Source organism: Phascolarctos cinereus, unplaced genomic scaffold (genome assembly GCF_003287225.1).
Source record: "Phascolarctos cinereus isolate Bilbo 61053 unplaced genomic scaffold, phaCin_HiC Scaffold_4;HRSCAF=312, whole genome shotgun sequence".
NCBI classification, from domain to species: Eukaryota; Metazoa; Chordata; class Mammalia; order Diprotodontia; family Phascolarctidae; genus Phascolarctos; species Phascolarctos cinereus.
This window is the reverse complement of record NW_027555847.1, coordinates 377,367,787-377,389,641: the sequence shown is the minus strand read 5'-3', so window position 1 is coordinate 377,389,641 and position 21,855 is coordinate 377,367,787. Positions and strand designations below refer to the sequence as shown.

The following is a 21,855-nucleotide window of genomic DNA, read 5'->3' as shown; positions in this document are numbered from 1 at the left end:
CTCATTTTACAGATAAGGAAACTCAGGTAAACATTGCTAAATGACTTGCCCAGGGTCACACAGCTAGTAAGTCTCTAAAGCCAGTTTCAACTCAGGAAGATGGGTCTTCCTGACTCCAGGCCTGGAATTCTATCCACTTTGCCACCTAGCTGCCCTGTATTACTTATTTCCAAGGTGTAAATGCTCACACCGAAAACTTGACAATTGACTCTTTCAAGCCTATGTGAGCTGGCTTCAGTACGGAGCTACTTCTCTGGATCCCACACAGCATCTGCCATAGGGATGGACACATAGGAGGTATTTCATAAACCCTAATGATTGATCAGATTCAGGACACCAATGGGACCTATGTCTCCTTAGTTACATCACTACGCTCACTTCAATAATTTCCTTCAAATCCCCCCAAGGGTCTTTCAGAACATTAATTTATCCATTCATTCACACAATCAAAAATGTTTATTTAATTCCATATATTTCCTTAGTAGGGGCAGCATGGCTTAGTGGTTACAGAGCTGGCTTTAGAGGCAGAGTCATGAAGATGGGTCTAAATCCCAACTCTGAAAATTACTGTGTGATCCTAGGAAAGTCGCTTAACCTCTATGTGTTTCAGGTACTGCCAGGTACTCTGTCCCTACTAGGATTTTTTTTTCTAAGTCATAGATTTGTTGATGGAGTTTCTTCCAAAATCTCAAATGTTTCAAGTATTCACAAAATTAAGTTCATACACATGTTTAAACACACACATATACACATAGACACACACTTTGGGTAAATCAGTCCCTCCTTTAGGCTTTAGTTTCCCATATCCCTTGATTATCTTAGTATTTCTTCCCAGAGTAATAGGATACCGGGGGTTAGAAAGGAAATACTCTAATTCACAAACTCCTCTATCCACCCCCCTCTCCATGCCACCCCAGTAAACAGTAAGGATTGATAGTGTTGAGTACCCATAGAAGACGCAAGTGACCAGATTCACAGTTCTCTTTCCAGATGAAACTTTGGGATTCAATTTATTAGGTAGAATTAATGGCCTTTCAAACACAGTGACAGAAGCAAAAATACCCTGATTACAGTTTTAGGCATGGCTTTAGCAGCACCAGACCTCAGGATCACACCTCTGAGTTATCATCACACAGGAAAATTTTTGCAAACTGGCTCCAGAAAACAAAAATCCTCAGGAAAATAAGATAGATACAATGGCTTCCTATCCCCCTTTAAATGGGATACGCTCTCTTCCCCAGCCTTCCCCAACCACTAAAAACACTAATAAATAAAGAGAGGCTCATCTTAGAAAAAGTCTAGGGTCCATAAACAGATCCAATTCTTCCATGTCATAGGAGCATTGCTTTCCATTGAAGGAAGCATCCCAAGCTTCATTTTTCCTCTTCACTAGGAAAGGTCTCTCATTTGGGGAGTAGGAGGAGAACTGGAGACAGACAGATTACAGGGAAGTAAGAATCCACAGGGCCCAGCACTGTGACCGCCTCACTTTCTGCAGCCACTGAGAGCCCACTCAGGCATGAGTCAGATGTAAGGGGACCCACCCTTGTGGGACTCAGAGGCTAAATACTCAGCAGGAGATAAGGGGAAGGGAACCACATAGAGCACCACCAGGTAAGACAAAGAATAGGAGGGTTCCAGATGTTTCCACTGTAACCTATGCTCACCCAACATTTCTTGCATCATTGTTTTCAGGGTTTTTTTTTAAATTTTGTTTTGTTTTTTGCATTGACTTGGAACTATTATAGAACAACCCATTTTTGACAGTCACTGAGATTAACTGATAGATTTCTTTAAAATATATATTTATATGTATATATGTATATAACAGTTAAACAACAACAAAAAAGGTTTTTTAAGAGGAGTTATGGCTTTCTAAAGGAACATTCAGACAAGTCCAGGAAAGGAACCACAACACGCAGCAGGGCTCACCCTATTGAGGCAGCTCTGATGCCTATCTAAATCAACCCCTGCAGAGTTGTCTTTTCTCAGAAGTAGCCAGAAACAAGAGGCCGTACACAAGAGTTGTTAGAATTATTTATACCTGATGGTGGAGAACATTGTGGCAGCCAGCCCCCAAGGCTGAGAGAACTAGATCTGGCTCCAACATGGGCTGTGTTGGCTGGCAGGTGAGGGGAGGAGGTAAGGAGTTCTCTTTTCCCTATGAATCACCCCAAGCCTAAGGGTCACCAGTCCTGAGATTTGGGCTAGTCTGTGAGAATGTGATGGCTTAGCCTAAGCACATTCCTGGTTTGCTAGGACCCCAAGCTGAGAGAAGGTTGCAGGGATTGCTGGCTCAAGAGGCACACTGGTCAGAAACCATTGTGAGCTGTCCGTTCAGGACCATTGCTGCCCTGCCTCACGACTACGTTCCTACAACAATCCTAGTTGGACTGGTTGTTTTCTCAAATACACTCTTACTCCATGGAATTCGTGGTATCACACCAAACTTAGAGTAGCCAAAGGTCAAAGATGAACCCAAACCTAGATAACTGTTTCAAGATAACTCTTAATGAGCGCTTCTGCCCCTCAGGCAAACAAACAAACTAGAAACCTATCTCTGGAGGTGGAATAGGTCAATTTTTTTTTCTCAACCTTAAGTTATTGAAAACAGTCTCACTGCATTTAATATCACAGGCCTACCCCAATCTATCAATATCAATATTGATGACAAATCTTTTTTTGGTTCACCAATCTCAATCCTCATTAGGTATTGGTATGAGTACCAGACTAGGAAGCAGATGATCTATTCTCTCAGGTTTCAGATCAAGAACATGAACTTGGACATTTGAACCTCTTCATGCCTCAGTTTCCTTTAAAATGAAGGTGTTAATCCCTGCCCTTCATATATCACAAGGACATCATAAGGATCAAATGAATGCCAAGAAGAGGAAAAAGTGTTATCACAGATACAAAATATTGTCACTGGTATTATTATTATTATGTGCCTTGGGAACTTTGCTAAAATGGACTCTATGTGCACTCTTTTCCATTAGCAATATACATTAATCCATCCAGTAAATGAGCCTGTTCCCTCTGACACCAAGTGCATGGCCCATAGTCTTGGCAGAGCAAGTAACAATGTAAGGAGTCTACTGGGGGACCAGCATGGTATAGTGGAGAGAGCAATTGGACTAGGCAACAGAACACATGGGTTCTAGTACTGGTACCTCATCTATAAAATGAAGAGGATATACTTTACCTTTAAGGTCCCTTCTAGCTCTTATAATTTATGATCCTGGGCATCTGCCTATAAAGTGAGAATAATGCATACCCTTTCTACCTCACTGGGTATTGTGAAGATCAAATGAGATACTGGAAATGAATAATGTAAAAGGTTATAAACTTAATATAAGGGGTTGCTATTACTCAATTGGTAAGCACTCCTCAGATAAGAGGACCAGGTATTGAAGCCAGCCTGACTGCTAAGTGTTTTTTCCCAGCACAAGTTTGGGGCCAGCATTTGGAGAAGATATGGAGAAAGAGGAGGAGGGAAGTTGCCCTGGTGCCAGCACTTTATCAGCCCAGAATCTTCCCTGAAAGAAGTGTGAGTAGATAAAATGAGAATCCACTCTCTCCCTCTTGGCAAAGTGGCAACTCAAAACCCTCTCACTCCTGACTCTCAGGAGAAAAGTGCAAGTTAAAATTAGTTTATATATACAGTCCTGAGAGCAGCAATCCCTCCTTGGCAAATTAACCAATTTCATGTATAAATGGATTTCATGTATAAATGAAACTTGCCCTCTAAACACAAAAACTTTTTTTGATGATTTTGGAGGGAAATTTCCCTAAAATGGACTACTATATCTTTACCTTCTTAGCAGAGGATAAAGGACATGACTTCATCTTGTCTTGCTAACTCACAGCTCATTTTGCTACCCTATAATTTAGTGAGGGGCTCTCTTCAGTAACAGTATATGGACTTTGTGATGTCCATTTTGAACAAGAGAAGCCATTTCCTTACATATTTCTGGATTCTCATACGTATTCCCTATAACTTTAAGTTGCCAGATTGAATTTTACTTGATTTAATAAAATTCTAATGCTTCCTACAGCAAAAGCCCTCCATCAGGATACTGGTGCTAGAAAATCTAGTGCAGAATTGTGAAATACCAGACCCAGCTAAATAATTTCTGGACCACCCTCATAGCTGGTGTAAGGATCCACTCCTTGTGGGAGAGAAACCTGGGAACAGTGCAAGATGGGGCTGAGGTAGGAACCCAGTTCTCATAGTGGCTTATTTTTATGCTAGTTTATGACGGAGAAACACATGGAAAAGGAAAGGGATTTTACCTTGTGAGGGTCAGTGTCACATTTCTGTTTAATGTCTAGATTCCAACCTTTGTGCTTTACAAAGCAAATTGCAGTGGGCAGAGCATTTGAACTGGGAGCCAAGAGACCTGAGTTATAGTCCCAACTGTGTTATTGATGTCCATTTTCCTCCTTCTACATGCCCTATGATTCAGTCAGACCAGTTACCTCATTGCCCCAGGATATCATGCTTATTCCTGCCTCTGGGCATTTATTCATGCTGTTTCTCCCATGTAAAATATCCTCCCCCTCTCCTTGTGCTAAATGAAGTCCTCCCCCTTAGTGAATTCTCCCTGACCATGCACTCAGTAAACTCTCAATAAATATTTTATGAACAAATGATGACCCTATTAGCCCAGGGCAACCTTTCCCACTTCTGAGCTCCTAAGCCTCCTGTGTCCCAATCATTTGTATCCATCATACGTGATTTTGTTTTTCTCATGTGTGTAAGTATGTCTTGTCTCTTGCCCTGTATCATAAGCTCCATGAGAGCAGTAACAACGCCTCTTGCATCTCTGTATTCTCACAGCATCTACAGTAATGTCTTACATTTAGTAGGCATCAAATAAATATTTGTTGATTAGCAAATATTTGACTTACTTTGTGAATCCTTGGGCAAATCACTCAGCTAGCCTATGCTTTAGTTTTCCCATGTGTAAAATGAGGAAAATAATACCTTTTCCCTACCTATTGTATGGGGCTGTAGTGAGCATCAATTAAGAACATGCATCTTATTTGGGATTTGAGAAGCATAAGCATGTAAAAGATGATGATGACAATGATGATGATGACGATAATGATAGTGACAACTGTGTGAGGAGAGCAGTGAGTTGGGCATAAGAATATAGGACAAAAATTATCAGCTCTACCCTCTTACTCCAGTATTGCTAAGTAAAGCTCCAGAGTAATCTATAAGGCCTGGTGCTAGCTGCCGGGGGTATGCTGGGAGTTGAAAGGAATTTACCCTAATCCCAAAAGCAAGTAAACTTGGGGAGGTTTTTGCTGGAGAAAGGGGAGAAGTAGTAACAAAAACAAACAAACAAACAAACAAAAAAAGGACTGGTTTGACCTGAGGGATTCTTGCTTTGCTGGCTCCATGTTGGCTGGGTATTTGACTTACAAAAGAGCTGAAATAGCCCTGAGGCTATGGGCTGGCTCACCCAAAAACTGTAAACACTCTCTGGAGTGAAGAAGCCAATGAGAAGCTATATTTAGGGAGGAAGCAACAGGAAGTTCAACAAAGAAAGTAGCCTAGCAAATTACATCAGTAGCTCCTTGAGGGAGACAGTGAGTGGTAGCCTCTGAGGAAGAGAGGAGGTTAGCTAGGAGGCAACCCTAAGTGCGTGACTTGTTCTAGCTATGAGTTTTCCCTCTCTCACCAGTTGATGTGGGAACCTGTGGGAGAGTGTGATGATCTTAGGTCTACATTCCATGGCCTATATTCACATAGGTGCTTTGCTTATATTGTAGAAGTATGTTCATCTGATCCCAAAGGAGTAATCTTGGCTTTTTAGATGCTTTGCCACCAGAACAAAAACTATGACTGGCTCTTTCCAACTGGAAAGGACTTGAATACAGAACTGGCAACAGATTCTATGTCTATTGCTTGAAGACTAGCATGGCTAAGTTGGCAGGGGTCAGTGATCTTAAGATTACTCACCAGGTGATAAAATCTTTTGGCCCCTCGTGAACTCATGAAGACTGTTGTGGAAGGGTATGGAATACATGGAAGGGTAGTGATTTATACTGGTGGAGGGAGTATCCACAGGTCTTTTGAAACTTTGAAGTAATGAAATGTTATTTGTCCTTTACTGGGCTTAAAGTTGGGCTTTGAGTAACTTGCCCTGGTTTCCTTTTCTTAAAGCTTATCAATTTAGGAAATAAATGCCCTGGAGGCATTTGAGAAGCCTTCAATGTAATGCTAGCTCAGTGACTTCAGGGAATACATTCTAGACACCAAGAAGCAAGGTAGTTTCTTCCCTGCACACCAGACATGCTACATGACCATGAATCATGGAGCACAACTACCAAAGAATCAAAATGGCAGGCTGCCTAAATGGCAATAGGAAGATGCATCGGTAAGGACAAGTTGGCTGCGACATGTCTCCAACAACACATAATCCATAGGGCACTGGACACGGAACCAAGATTGAGGTACAAGTCTTGCCTCAGATTTAATAGCTGTGTGACTCTGGGCAAGTCACTTAACCTCTCTGTACCTCAGTTTCTCATTCATAAAAATGAGTGGGTTGAAATTAATGTGTTTCTAGGGTTCCTTCCATCTCATGTTTGGCTGAAAAAACAGGTAAGTTAGACACGTGAGGAGAGCAAAGGATAACTGATGGACAGTTTAAGTGCTGCACTAGAATAAGCCCCATGAAATATAAAAAGCCCCAGAGGAAGGCCTGGAGCAATCACTAGGGAGGATAAGACGGCATAGAATGTTTGTAAGCTGTATTAGTGGAGACAGTACAAGTCTGTAAGTATAGTGGAAGGGAATAGCAGTGACTTGGGGCCCCTGCAAATCCCGATGGCATCATGGAAATTTGCTAAGGGAAAGGCTAACTATCTTAACTGTAGGGCTCCTGACATATCCACAAACCCAGATGAGAATCCCAGAGAGGTTGTCAGTAGATGGAAAGAGCACTGGTATCTGTAGAGAGGGAAGACTTGGGAAACCTGAGGGCTCCCAATACCCTCTCCTAGGCCTTGGGGCTCATTTCATGTAAGTCATTCACCCAGGGCTTCCTGTTTAGGAATTAAGTACTACCTTCCCATGACTCACCCCCATTCAGTCAGCTTGAATGAACCAAGTGAGGTCAGTCCATAGTACCTTCATATTCTATTTCTCCCCAGCGTGAAGAACCTTTTGCTATATGGGTATAAGCACATAGAGCAAAACCTAAGAATGCCACCATTTACCTAAAGAGCAATTTAAGGAGGGGAGGAATGGGGGAGGGATAGTTCAGCTATTCACTTGAGAGAGAAAGAATCTTTTGTTTTACTAAATATTAGGTAGGAGACAGGAAGGGTTCATTTAAGTACCAAATGACTCACCTGGTACACTTAAAATAGTATTTTGATTGACCAAAAAAATCAACTTACATACAATTTCTCAAGAAAATAGCTAGCATGCAAAGAGAGGTAAAAGAATAACCTCACTTGGATAAGACTCAGTCCTCAAGATACTTCATTGGCAATTAACTTTCGGATCTCAGTGTCACTAAACTACACACATACACACACACAGGCTCGTGCGTGTGCACACGCACACATACATACACATGCTGCCCTCCCTACTTTTCCCACTCTAGCAGGCCTCAGCCCTCAGCTTCAGGTCCACCTTCTGAATCCTCTCTCATTGTAGTTATTTATTCAGGCCCATATTGGAGCATTGGGAGCTCATTAACAAATTGCTATTGGGCCTTTTTGTAAGGTTACAAATCCCCACACACACTTGCTTCAAGATACACACAGGGCAGAGGCCTTGGCCTAATGGAGAGAGAATCCTTAGAGGATGAAGGAATTGGTGGTGGGCTGTTGTGCAAAGAGCCCTGAATTTAGAAGGGGATGACCAGAATTTGAATCCTGGTTCTGCTGCCCACTAGCTGTGTGACCTTTCTATATCTCAGTTCTATTATCTGTATAATGAAGGGATTGGATTAGTTGACAAGTAAGATTCCTTCCAGCTCTAAATCCTATGATCCTATAATTGTCCAGAAGAACAAAAAGATGAGCCAGCATCCCCCTTGGGGAATGTAAATCCTTGTGAAGTCAGCCCAGGAGATACTAGCCTTCTTTCAGATAAGAACATTACACAAAGTCTTGGGGGGATGAAGATGCCTCTCCAACTCCATGGGGATTACACCTAGCATAAGGTAAAACAAGTCTTCTTTAACAACCAGAAAGCTCCAGAGAGAGGAAAATAACTGATAAAGTAGATACAATTAGTTTCCTGAGCTAGGAAATGAGTGAACATTCACCCAGCTCAAAATACCTCTGCCATCTTTAATCTGGCCAACTTGGAAGGAAGTTGGTAGGAAGTCCAAGAGGGCTCAAGAACAGAAAGTCAATGGGTTCTTAGGGTCTGGCAAGGGTGGCCTTGGCAAGAGTTAGGAAACCTAAATTTGACTTCTAGCTCCACTACCTACTACCTATATGACCTAGTGTGTTACCATATTACTATGCGACAACTCAGTTTCCCTACATCTATAAAATGAGGGGAATGATCTCTCAAGTCCCTTTCATCTCTAAGATTCTATGCCACCTATGAACTGAGGCAGATTTAAGGGGGTTATGATTATGATGGCAACCATCAAGGGCACAGAACAGTGGCACAATTGGGCTTGATGCCAGCCCAGGAACAAAGACTGCAATAAGTGCAGAAAGCCAAGGTACCCCTTGGAGGGCAGAATTAGCCTTAGCTTGCTGGAATATTTGCCAGGGCAGATAGAGAGGAGGCATAGGGACAGGGCAATCTTCCCTTTTAGGCAATTTCAGCCCTATGGCCTTCAATGGCCTTAGGTTCACTCTAAGTTTCCATGCTCTGGACACTCTTGAGTTCTTTGTTTTGTTTGTTTTCCCCTTAGTTACTTGAATATTATGATCTTGAAAAGTGTCAGATCTTGTCTGGACTGAGCTAAGGGGGCGGGCTTTGTCCTCCCTTCCACAAGGGGAATTGTAGGATGATCAGGGCTCATCTGGAAGACAAGTATGGTAGAAGAGATAGTGGCAGGGTGGCTCCAGTTAGATGTAGGGGTGCTTGGTCTACTAGAGAAAAAGGAAAAACCTCAAATGACTGTTGTTCCCTAGAATCTCTCAGAAGGCTGTTCCTTTCGTGGCTGGGGTATTTTCCAGTACAGTTCTAGTGGGTATGGGCCGGAAAGCTGTCCATCCTCAAGGACAACATGGAAGCCACCTCTTGAGTGCAGGCTTGGTATGTCAAATTGTATGCTCTTCCCCTAACACTCTATAAGCCTACAGACAAATGGCAACCCAAAAGGGGACAGAAGTCCCCAAAAGGTAGCCTGAAGGATGTGGAAGGGGTAAACGGCCTTGATGACATTGGGGGTGGGAGCTGGTGGACAGTGATAACTATTGATAAGTATATGAGTAGCAAATCTTTTATACTTTAAGCTGGCCGAGTCCCATCCATCTCCACCTATGAGCTACATCGCTGTGTCACTGCCCATCCTGGTAAATCATGGGGTCCTCCAAAGCATGGGCCAGGATGATTCTTAACATCCTAGGAATGGCTTGGCCTACTCTCCCCCTAGCCTCCTGACCCTACTTCACCTGCCTGTGAACGACCAAGAATGTATACTCTCTAATGCATGCATGTAACTAGGGGCTTAGATATCATCCCAAAGCAGCTGTGAGAAACTCCAGAGAAGTTCCCAGAGGCAGAAACCTCCAAGCTAAGAAAAAGAACAAAATTACTAAGAGTAATCTGGTTCTGCTTCTGGCTGAGGAGATTACTATCCCCTCTACCTCCTACATAGACTGACTCCCCCAAAACGGTGACCTCCAACTCCAGTCACACAATGATCCCCTAGGCCCAGCCAGACTTCTAAGGGAACCACAAACATTAGCAGCAACTAACCAAGTGGGCCTTCAGGATGAAAATATAGCCTTTTATCGGAGAGACTGTAAACTTCTTGAGAGCAGGCATTGTCTCACCTTTCTATTTTTATTCTGTTTTCTATTTTCCTATATTTTCTTTTTGGATCCCCAGTGCCTGGTACAGTGCCTAGCACATAGTAGGTGTCTAACAAACACAGGTTGTTTAGTGAGAAGACAGACCAGTGGCTCAGAATATCACACTAATGAAGCCCAAGTCCTAGGTTTTTCTCCTGGGTAGATCAATCAATCAATCAATAATTGTTTATTAAGCACCTACTATGTGCCATATGTAGCTCTGGATCACAGTTTCTCTGGAGAAACTCTATTTCATGGTACAGACTGCAAGGGGAAATACCTCTAGCTAGGAAAGGAACAACCCTCGTAGGTAGATTCCACACCACTTGAGGTTTTTCCTAGAGCAGACCCATTACCTCCCAGATTGGTTCTTATTCAGACCTTGGGCTGACTCCGAAAAGTAGCCCCTTGATTAGGAGGACAAAAAGAAAGTCAATGGGTTTGGCACCAAGGGGCAACTATGTGGCACAGTGAGTAGAGTGCTGGGCCTGGAGTCAGGAAGACTCATGTTCATGAGTTCAAATCTGGCCACAGACACTAGCTGTGTGACCCTGGGCAAGACATTTAACTCTGTTGCCTCAGTTTAATCATATGTAAAATGAGCTGGAGAAGGAAATAGCAAACCACTCCAGTATCTTTGACAAGAAAACCCCAAATGGGATCACAAAGACACAACTGAACAACAAAATTGGCCCCAAGACCAAAGCCACCACCCCATACTTCTTTCCATCTTTTTTCTTCTCCATCAGTTTTCTTTGGAAGAAGAGGTACAATGAAGTGGGTATAGGAAAAGATGGTATAAGGACTGCTGAGGCTAGCTCAAAGTTCTCCCTCCTACCAAAGAACAGAGTAGAGGCTAGCCCTATGTGTGAAGCCTAGGCCAGTGCACGCCTAGGAGGTCACAGACTGGCCAAGGGTCCTGGGTTTCTGGTTTTTTGAAATGAGTAGGAGAAAGCTGGAAGTTTTCCTCAGAGTAAAAAGGAAGGTCAGAATTAGAACTGTTATTGATAGCATCAAGTCATGAAACTCCTTCTAACTTGTACCCAGAATTTCTTTAAAGAGTGTTTGTTTAATATAGTGACTTCCATTCATTATATAAATCTTAGTAATTACTGACTCTGTATGTGTGTGTATGTGTGTGTGTGCGCGCGCGCGCGTGCACGTGGGGGGGGGGGTCTGGACCTTTGACCTCATTCGTGTAAGGAATTCCTCCAAATACAGATCAGTGACTGTTCTTCAACTTTAAGTCTCAGAGAGTTTCTTGGAGCACTAAGAGATTAAGTGACTTGCCCCATGATCACACAGCCAGTATGTTGAAGAGGAAGGACTTGAACCCGAGTCTTGACTCTAAGGTCAGTTATCTATCCACTAAGCCACGGTGCCTCTCAGTCACTGAATGGTTAATAGTATTACTACTATTTAAGTAAAGAGGAGGGGGGAATAGAAAAGTATAAAAAGCCTCATTGGGCTAAATCTTGCGTTCTTTCAGTGAGCCTGCAAATAAGGGCAGAGCAAGCCTGGTCCCTGGGACTCCACAGGTAAACCCAGGCTCTGATGTTTTCTTGGTAGCAGCTATTAGTACAGTCATGTCTAGGAAGTTGTAGCCAACCTTGCTCTTAACCACACCTCTTAGGTGATGGCAAGTGTTATTCTGATCGTGTCTCCAGCTTAGTCCAGACTGCACCCATACCTAAGGCTCACAAACTGACTTCAACATTGGCCACAGATTGATCTCTAATCTTGGCTCACCATCACACAAGAGCATGCTACTGGTCAGAGAGACTGTGGATGGCTCACTGTAAACCCCATCAGCTGCTACTGGGGGAAGAAAATGATTCTAAGTCTGTGCCCAGTTGGTGGCTAATTAGGTACCATATTCTCATAGCTAAAGAATGGTACATGCAATTCTTGGTTAAGCTCTTACCCACTTTCATTATCAAGCACGGTAAAAATAGAATCGGGTTTCTGTCTGCCTGTTATCACACCATTCAGGTTAAGGAAAATACCTGCCCCCAAATGTCTAGTCCTCTCATTTGTCTCTAAAGCAAAGCTGCCATCATACATAGTATGGTGGAAGAACTACGTGTCTCATCCGCTGCCCTGATCACCCATCCTTGACCCTAATCAACTCTTAGTGACAGATACTATAAGCAACTCAGCATTCCAAAGTCCAGCATTCCAAAATGAAGTTACCATCATTCAGTACCAATCATGCCCACTGCAAAATGTCAGAATTGATAAAGCCACTTAACCTCAGTTTTCCCATCTGTCAAATAGTGCTAATAATACCTGCTGTACCTAACTCATAACATTGTTTCAGTAACAAAGTAAGACAATGAACACAGAGCTATATCCCTAGACAGATATGGCCTCAGACAAATCATATATATGGACTCTCCCTTCCCCCAGTATTTATATACAAGTGAAATCAGGTTACTGTGGCCATCAAGGGCACTGTTGAAGAGAAAAGGGATATGAAACATCACAAAAGGAAGCCATGCAGTCTTAGGGAGGCTTAGGGACAGACATCTAGCCCCAGCTCACCCTGGTGCTAGAGGGGGAAGGGAGTGGTTCACAAATGAGAGGGATGATTAGGAGCCTCAGGTCTTTTAAAGCACCAGATGGCAAGGTTGGCCGAGTCTTTCTCCCCTACTAGGTGCCTCCCTGAAACACTGCCCAGCCACCTGGTCCCTGGAGCCACTGAGACCCTCAAAGCACAGACCCCAGGGCCATCACCCCAATTCTTTGTATTCTAGGGGCAGCCCTGAAGAGATGTGAAAGCACTTTGAAAAGCATAAATCCCTGTACAAATGAAAATCCTTATCTTTTCTTATTCTTGGCATGAATATTGCCCAGAGAGCAGGTGCGCAATCTGGGGTCTCATGAAAGAAGGAGCAGCCCCCTCTGCAAAATATAGGGCAGGAGGATTTCAAGGACAGCCAGGATAGAGAGGAGATCTCTGAAAATTCTTCTCCAAGATGCAGGATTTAAATTTGGCCAGAAAGGACATATGTAGAGGAAGAACACATGGACCTAGGACTGTGAGTCACCAGCAGTGATGAAAGGGCCAGAGGCTTCACTAAGGAAAGCAACTAGAGCTGGATTCTAATGTAGAATCCACCACTTCCCAGTTGTGTGACCCTGAGGAAATCACCAGCCCTCTCTAGGCCTCAAGTTGATTCTTCTGTCAAATGAAGGAGTCCGACTAAACAAGCTCTAAGGTCCCTTCCAGCTCTGACATTCTACAAGTCTATGATGGGATATCTAAGTTCTAAGGCAATTGACAAGGGGTCTACCATACACAGCAGCCCCAAAGGGGGCTGGGGAGAGGGAGGAGGGAGGAGTGGTACAAGTCATAGGCAGGAGGCAACATTATGTTTACATACTCTAGACTGGACACAGGCATAGCTAACTTCCTCCAGGCTCCATTATCCATAGCTCACACCCTCTGAATCTGTTTCATGAAGATCATTAATCTGAAAGAGGGGGGAATCAGTCTTGAGGATTTCTTCCTTTTCCTTTAGCAAGACCCCAAAGATGTGTTAATAATGCTGGTGTCTGACAGACAGGACTAAGTCCTCCCACCAAGGCAGCCCATATTAGTCAGGCTCTTTAGGGTCTGGAGGCATGCAACTGTTCACTTTAGAGCCACGTTAGCTGACCTCCCAAATATATCTAATACATACCCCCCGGCTGAAATGGAGCTAAGAACAAGAAGGCAGATGAGAAAATGAGCTGCTATGCTCTTGATGAGTTTGTAACACTGGCCTTGGAAATCTTAGTTTAGTTGGCTGATCTGGCTTATTTCCTTTCTCATATTTCAAACCCAAAGTTAACCCTGTAGGCACTGAGAAGAAAATAAAGTTTTTGTTTAGTTCTAGAAGAAAACAACAAACAAAAATATCCATTTAGTCAAAGAGCCTATCTAACAGGTAAGCCCTGAACCAGATCCTACTATGGCAGAAGAGTGAAGTCGATCTGGCTGGGTGACCTTGAACAAGGTCACCTTCTCTAGGCCTCTATTTCTGCCTCATAAAAAGAGACAGTTGGACGGGAAGATCTCCAAGGTCCGGCTGAGCTATGATATTCTATGGCTCTATGATCAATATCAAAACATCACTAAAAGCCCATCATAAAATTTAGGAAAGCAAACCATTGAAAGAAATCCCACATGTGCTTAAAGTCCTTACTCCTGCACTGCTTCCCTTCAGGGATTTTCTGAAGCTGTGAAATAGCCATGACAGCTTGTGCTCACTCAGATGCTAAAATTTAGCAGCAATGTGCTTATTCCAGGGCTCCCCTCCTTGCTCAGGCAATGGTCAAGCTGGAAGCTTCCTCCCGAGGACTTACCCACTGGGCACATGGGTGGGTCAAGGATAAGGAGGGCTAACACCTATCAATAGGGGTGGCTTTACCCCACTTCCCCATTTTCTTCCCCACCCACCCTAGAGTGCAGGAGGTGTGAAGCCCTGGCAGATATGGCCCCACTCTTCAAAAACTATTGCATAAATGCTGGGCTTGGTTCTCTTCTCCACAGCATGTTTCCCTGCTGTCCTCTGATGCTGGAAGGAAAGAAGAGAGGAGAGGGCTGGAAAGACAGGCCAGCCAGCTGCCTGCCTCCTCAGCAGCAATTGCAGGTGCCTGTGTGGACTCGGAGGATGCCCCGGCTGTGCAGGTGAAGAAAGTTGAAGATCTCGGATGGCATGGCATGGAAGCCAGGGCGAGGCTTCACGTTGTCATAGTAGTGGTGGGTGATGAAGAGTCCCGAGGGGTTCATGGGAAAGGCCCAGAAGCCAAACAAGTGAACCTCCTCACAGAGCTCCAGGGCTGCTGTCACCAAGATAAGGCCTGTACTGATGCGCTTGGCACGCACACCAAGGTTGAGCCAGTAGCGGGACACGTTGATGAGATACTGAGGGTGGAAATAGTAGACCGCCTGTGGGGACTCAAAGTCATCCAGCACATACTTGACCCTGATGGAGACGTCAGTATTACGGGTGTTGTAGAAAGCCGGAAGAAGCACCGAGGCATTCTCGTAGACCTGCAACACCTGGTAGAAAGGTCTCCTCCACTTCTCCAGTTTGTGGAACCTGGGCAAGAGCAGAGAGGCCAAGCAAGATGGAAAACAGCTGATGAAATGTTAGACATTTTATTTATCCAATTATGTCATCTTCCTAGATTTGGCTCAACCTTCTAGACTGGTAAGATCTTATCAAGTAAGTTATAAATTAAGCCAGGCTGACCTGGGCTGACTCACAGCCATAATGTAAAGAAGACTGTTTTGGGGAGGTATTATGGTAACAAAGGGATCTAGGTGCAAATCCTTGCTCTTCCACTTACTAGAAGTAAGGACATGATGGTATAACAGAAAAAACCCAGGATTTGGAGCCAGAGAATCTGGGTTCAAACCCCACCTCTAGTGCTTACTACCTATATGACCTTGAGCAGGTCAATTAACTTCTCTGGGTCTCAATTTCCCTATCTGTCAAATAAAGAGGTTGAGTTAGATGGTCTTTGAGGGACCTTTCAATTCCTTTCTCTAGGTCTCACACCTAGAATGCCCTCCCTCCTCACTGCCACCTCCTAAAATCCCTCTCTTCAAGATACAGCTCAAGTTGTACCTTCTACATGATCCCTCATCCTTCCAGCTGCTAGAGAGTCCTCCCTTCCTAATGACACTTGTATTTATAGAAATATGTACTTATTCTGTATTCTCTTTCACATGTATTTGCCTTCCCTATTTTGAATATAAGCTCTTAGAGGCCCAATACAGTGCCTGGAACAGAGCAAGCGCCTAATAAATGTTTGTGGATTGATCAATTGATTCCAGCTCTAAATCTACATCCGACTAAAATAGCTGTATGATGGGGAGCAATTAGCTTCATTACTCTGAGCTTGGCTTCCTCACTTTTAAAGTCCCATGAGGCCCAGCTCTAACACTCACTAATCATATATCTCTGGGCAGGGTCCCCATGAGCTTCAGTTTCCTCACCTGTATAATGGGAATAATATCTCACAGGGTCACTCTAAAGAAAGCACTTGGCAAATCTTAGGCTTCTACATAAATGTGAGTTCTTTATTTATGGCATTGTCTTTTTCCTCTTCCTGTACAAAAGATTAGAAACCAGGACTCCTGATTGATAGCTTTGGGAATCAAAGTCAAGTTTGCTGACCTCTAGTGTATGGTATTATTTTCTGTACTCCACACAGATAGTTAATGTGGTAGAGGGGGTAGAGAACTGGCCTTAGAATGAGGAAGACAGATTTTAAGTCCTGCCTCTGACACAAACTGACTGTGTCACCCTGGGCAAGTCATTTCCTATTTCTGGGCAGCTCTCAAAGCCTCTAACCTACAGAGCAGGTGCTGCCTGCACTGGAACAGGGTGAATTTCTATACCAATGAAATCACGGGTCACCTCTAAAAAAGATACTTAACAGGACAACAGGTAATAGGGGCCATGAACGGTGCATGGAGCCAACAGTAAGTGCTCTGAGAATTCAGAGGAACAAATCATTAGGAAGGTTAGGGATGGACCTGGAGTCAGAAGTTCCAGTTTTGTCCTGAAGTTTGTCTTCAGGTTCTATAGTTTGTCAAGATCTTCCAAGGTATCCATCATCCCTTCTAGATGTTCATGTGCTGCAAATTTAATAAGCGAGCCATCTAAGTCATTCATGAAAATGTTAAATACTGCAAAGCTGAGGCCAGATCCTTTTCTAGAGATCTCCTTCTAAAAAGAAACTGACCTATTGATGACTACTCTTTGGGTCTAGCCATTCAACCGGTCCCTAAATCCACTAATTGTCTATTTCTCATTTTTCTCTTCATTTTTCACTGGCTGTATCCCTTGGGTTCAACTCTATCATCATTATGCCCTCCCCCCAGGAAAAAAAAACTCATCACTAGGAAACTCAACACCAGGGAGATTGGATCAGCTTTGGTATTCACACCTCAGTTGCCTCTGTCCCTCTGATTGGAAGATGGAGTAAAAAAAATCTCTCCAAGCCTCCATTTAAAGAGGGTTGGAAGCCCAGACAACTCTTCTTTTCTCACCAACTGCACCCCTTTGATTCAACTCCATCATCATCATGCCCTTGTATTGGGTACTTTCTCCTCCCTTCATTTTTAATTTCCTGTTGTGTTTTGTCTCTCCTATTAGATGGCAAACTCCTGAAAGGCAGGGACATATCTCTCTTTTTCTTATTTGTGTTTCCAGAGCTTAGTATAGTATCTGGCATATAGTAGGTGCTTAATAAATGTTTATTGTATTACATTGTATCTTGCTTTTGCTTGGTCGTTTTTCAGTTGTGTCTGACTTTTTGTGACCCCATTTTGGGGTTTTCTTGGCAAACATGCTAGAATGGTTTGCCATTTCCTTCTCCAGCTCATTTTACAGATGAGGATACTGAGGCAAACAGGGTTAAGTGACTTGCCCAGGGTCTCATGGCTAGTGAGTGTCTGAGGCCAGATTTGAACTTAGGAAAATGAATCTTCCTGATGCCATGCCTGATGCTCTATCCACTGCAACACCTAGGTGTCCCTATCATATATTATCTTATATCTTTTCCACAATGGTAGCATGAAAGAATTCTAAAACCTAGGTATACTGTAGCCACAATAGTCTTTGTATCTATCATTCTAGTAGAGAGATGGACCAAACCTGTGATTTTCCTTATTTAGAGAGCTCCCAGATGAGGAAGTTTCCTCCACCAAAGCAGATTGGCACCTTTTTAGAAAGCTGCCTAGAACACTAAAAAGATAAATGACTTGCCCAGAGTCAGACCAGTATGTGTCAGAAGTGGAACTTGAACTCAGGTCTTCCCAACTCTGAGGTCACCTCTCTATCTATTAGTTTAGTAACTGTCAAAAAAAAAAGTAAATGAGCCTAGTCTGGCAGGACCTCTTCTTGTGAAGCCATCCAAGAGCTTTGTGATGACCACTGCCTTTTCTAGATGTTCACTGACCATCCCTTTAATAGTACATTCCAGAATTTTGCTGGGAATCAGTCAAGTTTGCTGACCTATAGTGTGAAGACTCCATTCTCTTCTCTAGTTTGAAAATTAAAATAACATTCACCCTTATGCCATCCTACAGCCCCTCTCCTGTTCCTCTTGATCACACAACAATCACTGATGATGACAGAGAAATCAGACCTGTCAGCTCTTTCAGTCATGGAGGGTATAGCTCCTCTAGGCCTCTCTCTTAGTAGCTTCCTAATCATCTTGAGTATCAATTCCTTACTAAATATTCTTGAATGGCCAACAAGGGATCAATGTCATCTTGGGGGAGGTCTATAGCAGAGTGCTCTAGAAATCTGTCCTTGGCCCTGTGATGCTATAAACAGTTCTGTTATGAGATTGTAAGCTCCTCGAGGGCAGGGACTGTCTTTCGCACTTTTTTGTATCCCCAGTGTTTAGCCAAATGCCCAGCACATAGTCAGCACTTAATGAATGTTTATTGACTCACTGTCAGTGATTTGGATGAAGGTACATCCGGTATGCATGCCAAAGACTGCTATTGTTTAATCATTTCTCAGTCATGTCCAACTCTTCATGACCTCTATACCTTAGTTCCTTTTTTAAAATGACAGGATTCGAGCAAACAAACTGGAAAGGCTTGTATGGACTGATGCTGAGTGAAGTGAACAGAACCAGGAGAATGCTGTACACAGCTAACAGCCACGCTGTGCGATGACTGACATTGATAGACTTAGCCCTTCTCAGCAATGCAAGGATTTAAGACATCCCAAAAGTCTCATGATGGAAAATGCTATCCATACCCAGAGAAAGAGCTATGGAGTTTGAATGCAGATTGAAGCATACTATTTGCTCTTTTTTTAATTCTGTTTCATTTTATTTCTTCTTTCTTGTGGCTCCTCCTATTGGTTCTAATTCTTCTTTACAACATCACTCATGTGAAAATATGTTTAATAGGAATGTATATGTAGAGCCTATAACAGATTGTGCACTGTCTTGGGGAGGGAGGGGGAGAAAATTTAAAACTCAAAAGCTTATGGAAGTGATTGTTGAAAACTAAAAAATAAATTAATTCAAAAAAAAAACAGAAAGGATTTGGGGGAGAGGACATGGTAAGGAAGTGGACATGATAAAGAAGTGGACCATGACAGATACGCAAAAAGGAAGCAATAAAACATTTTTAAATGGGCAAAAAAATAAAATAAAATGAGGGGATTGGACTAGATCTTTAGGGTCCCTTCCCAGGTGGCAATTTTATGGCTCTGGGATACAAGAGCAAGTGCTACATGCTATTTAAAGTTTTCATGGCTTAAGGTATGACCCCTCTAAGAGATTATAAGATTCTTGAAGAGTCAGAAAGATCATAAGTGTAACATTATACTCTGGTATAACATTATATATAGGTCTCCATTATTCTCAACAAAGAGAATACTGACTGCAGTTATTGGATTTGATTTCAGACTCCACCTCTGACACTTACGTATGTGGGCTTAGACAAGTCACCTACCTTCTCTAGGTGGGGGAAGGGAGAGGTTGGCTTTGGACTAGACGACTTCTAAGGTGCCTTCTAGAGCTAAACTCAGGACAAGGTTCAGACTAACCTCTCTGTTATGATGCTGGGGTTCACAGTAACAACATCAGTCTTTGCCCCAACGTCCCCGGTGTACTTCTCTGAGATCGGGGGTAGATTACACCTGCAGAAAAAATGACAAAGCAAATTAAGCTGAAGTAAATGAGTCCCTTTACTCCTTCCATGCACAACTGCGTGGGACCGTCACCAGTCATCTTGACTTTTGTCTTGCCCCTGGACTCCTATGACTCTGGAGGAGTGAGTCTGATGACTTTGCATAGCTCTGCTTCACTTAAATCCAACTCACACATGAGTCAAGACATTGCCCATTACATAATGTCATTGGTACTCTTCAAAAAATGAAGGACAAACAACAACAATTACTACTGGGGGGGAGGGGGAATGGGGGGGAGCAGGAGGAAGAAGGGAAATAATAATAATTTTTCACCTGACTGTACTACTTTGCGATTTCTTGGACCTCACCATGCCCCAGGAAGCTCATTATTGGAAAAAGCTCATCATCCTGCAAGATCTCAACAGCCCTGGGACTCCACGTCATCACCATCCTCTGCCCTTCTAATTGGAAGGAGGAGCCAGGAACACCAAAGCCTCCATTTAAGGAGGGAGCCCAGCTAAGTTCAGATATCTCCTCATCTCTCACCTGACTGCACTGTTTAGGACTCCTCTGCCTTCTCTACTTGAGTCAGGTACCTTTCCACTTTCCCTCTCTCCCCCACCTTTTCAGCTTCCTTTTTGTGGATGTCTTCACCAGTTAGATTGTAAACTCCTTGAGGGCAGGCACTGTCTTTCTTTTTTTGTATTTGTCTCTCCAGTGCTTAGCACAGTGCCTGGCACATCATAGGAGCCTAATGTTTATTGACTATTATTGATAATCATAGCTGACATGGTACATGGCATCTTAGCAGCCACCACATCTGTATAGTCATGCCCACATTCACTGGCAACCACTTTTGCCTGAGAGGCAGTGAGACATAGTAGGTAGGATGCTGGGCTTACAACCAGGAATACCAAGGTTCATACACTTATAAGCTAAGTGACCATGGGCAAATCACTTAATCTCCCTGAGTCTCATTTTCCTTATTTGTAAGATGGGGAGAATAACAGCTGCTCTACTTATCTCACCATGTTGTTGTGAGACCCAAATGAAATCATGCATGTAAAGTGCCTTGTAAACCTCAAGGTCCTATAGAAACATCAATCATCATTACAAATGTCATCATATTTGGATCTTTTGAGCCTAGCACAGCATTATACACTCATCTGTATTTTTTATCTCTTTTGTGGGTCATTGTAGCCTACATTCTGGTGACAAGCCTCTCCTTTAAATAGACTGAGTCTTGAACAACACACAGTCTCTCTCTGGTCCCTGTCTGAAGCCAGAACTTTCACTTCACAACCAACAAGCACAGAAGAGCCTTCAATGAGGATCTCATTGCAGGAGGCTTAAAGTGGAAGGCACACAGGAGAAGCATAAAGTTGCTGATTTGACCCATAGGACATATAAAGATACATTATTAGCAAGTCTTATCCTGTTAGATTTCTACTGTGCAGCTTAGGGTGCCGCAGAGAGACAGCAAGATGGAGCAGGACCCCTGGACGAGGATCCAAAAGATCTGATTTAAGCTCAGTTCTGCCACTTACTCTTCATGCCTCAGTTTCATCATCTATAAAATGGGGATAAGAATTATTACTCACACATCTATAGTGCTTAAAGGCTCACAGGGCGCTTGACTTACAACTCTGTGGGGTGGCTAGAGCAAGCACTTTTATTCCCAATTTACAGATAACAAAACAAACTGAGGCTCAGAGATATAGGTCATCATCCTGAATCATCTTTTTCCTCTCACAGGCAAACTCCTAGAAAAAGTTGTTTAAACTAGTCATCTCCACTTTCTCGCCACATCCCACTCAAGGGTTTCCAAAGCCTTTGCACTCTGGCTTCCGACTTTACTGCTCGACCAAAGCTATTCTCTCTGAGAGTATCGCTGATATCTATTCAATCCAACGGCCTTTTTTCAGTTCTTGTCGTATTTGACATCTTTGTGACATTTCACACTGTCAAATACTTCCTCTTTTTGTATATTCTTTCTTCCCTTGACATTTTTTTTGTTGCTGTTGAGTTGTTTCAGTTCTGTTTGATTCTTCATGACCCTATTTGAGGTTTTCTTGGCAAAGACACTTTGCCATTCCTTCTCCAACTCATTTTACAGCTGAGGAACTGAGGCAAACAGGATTAAGTGACTTGCCCGGGGTCACAGAGCTAAGCAAGTGCATGAATTCCC

General features: G+C 43.1%; 1 protein-coding gene across 1 annotated transcript in view; it reads right to left on the bottom strand.

The window, feature by feature from the left end:
• Positions 1-991: 991 nt before the first annotated feature.
• The window catches only part of ST8SIA5 (ST8 alpha-N-acetyl-neuraminide alpha-2,8-sialyltransferase 5), a 148,070-nt gene continuing 127,206 nt past the window's right edge, over positions 992-21,855 (bottom strand). Inside the window, 2 exon segments of the mRNA XM_020985769.2 lie at positions 992-15,098; positions 19,584-19,676. Of these exon segments, the coding sequence (XP_020841428.1) occupies positions 14,630-15,098; positions 19,584-19,676 (562 nt within the window). The 3' untranslated portion in view covers positions 992-14,629.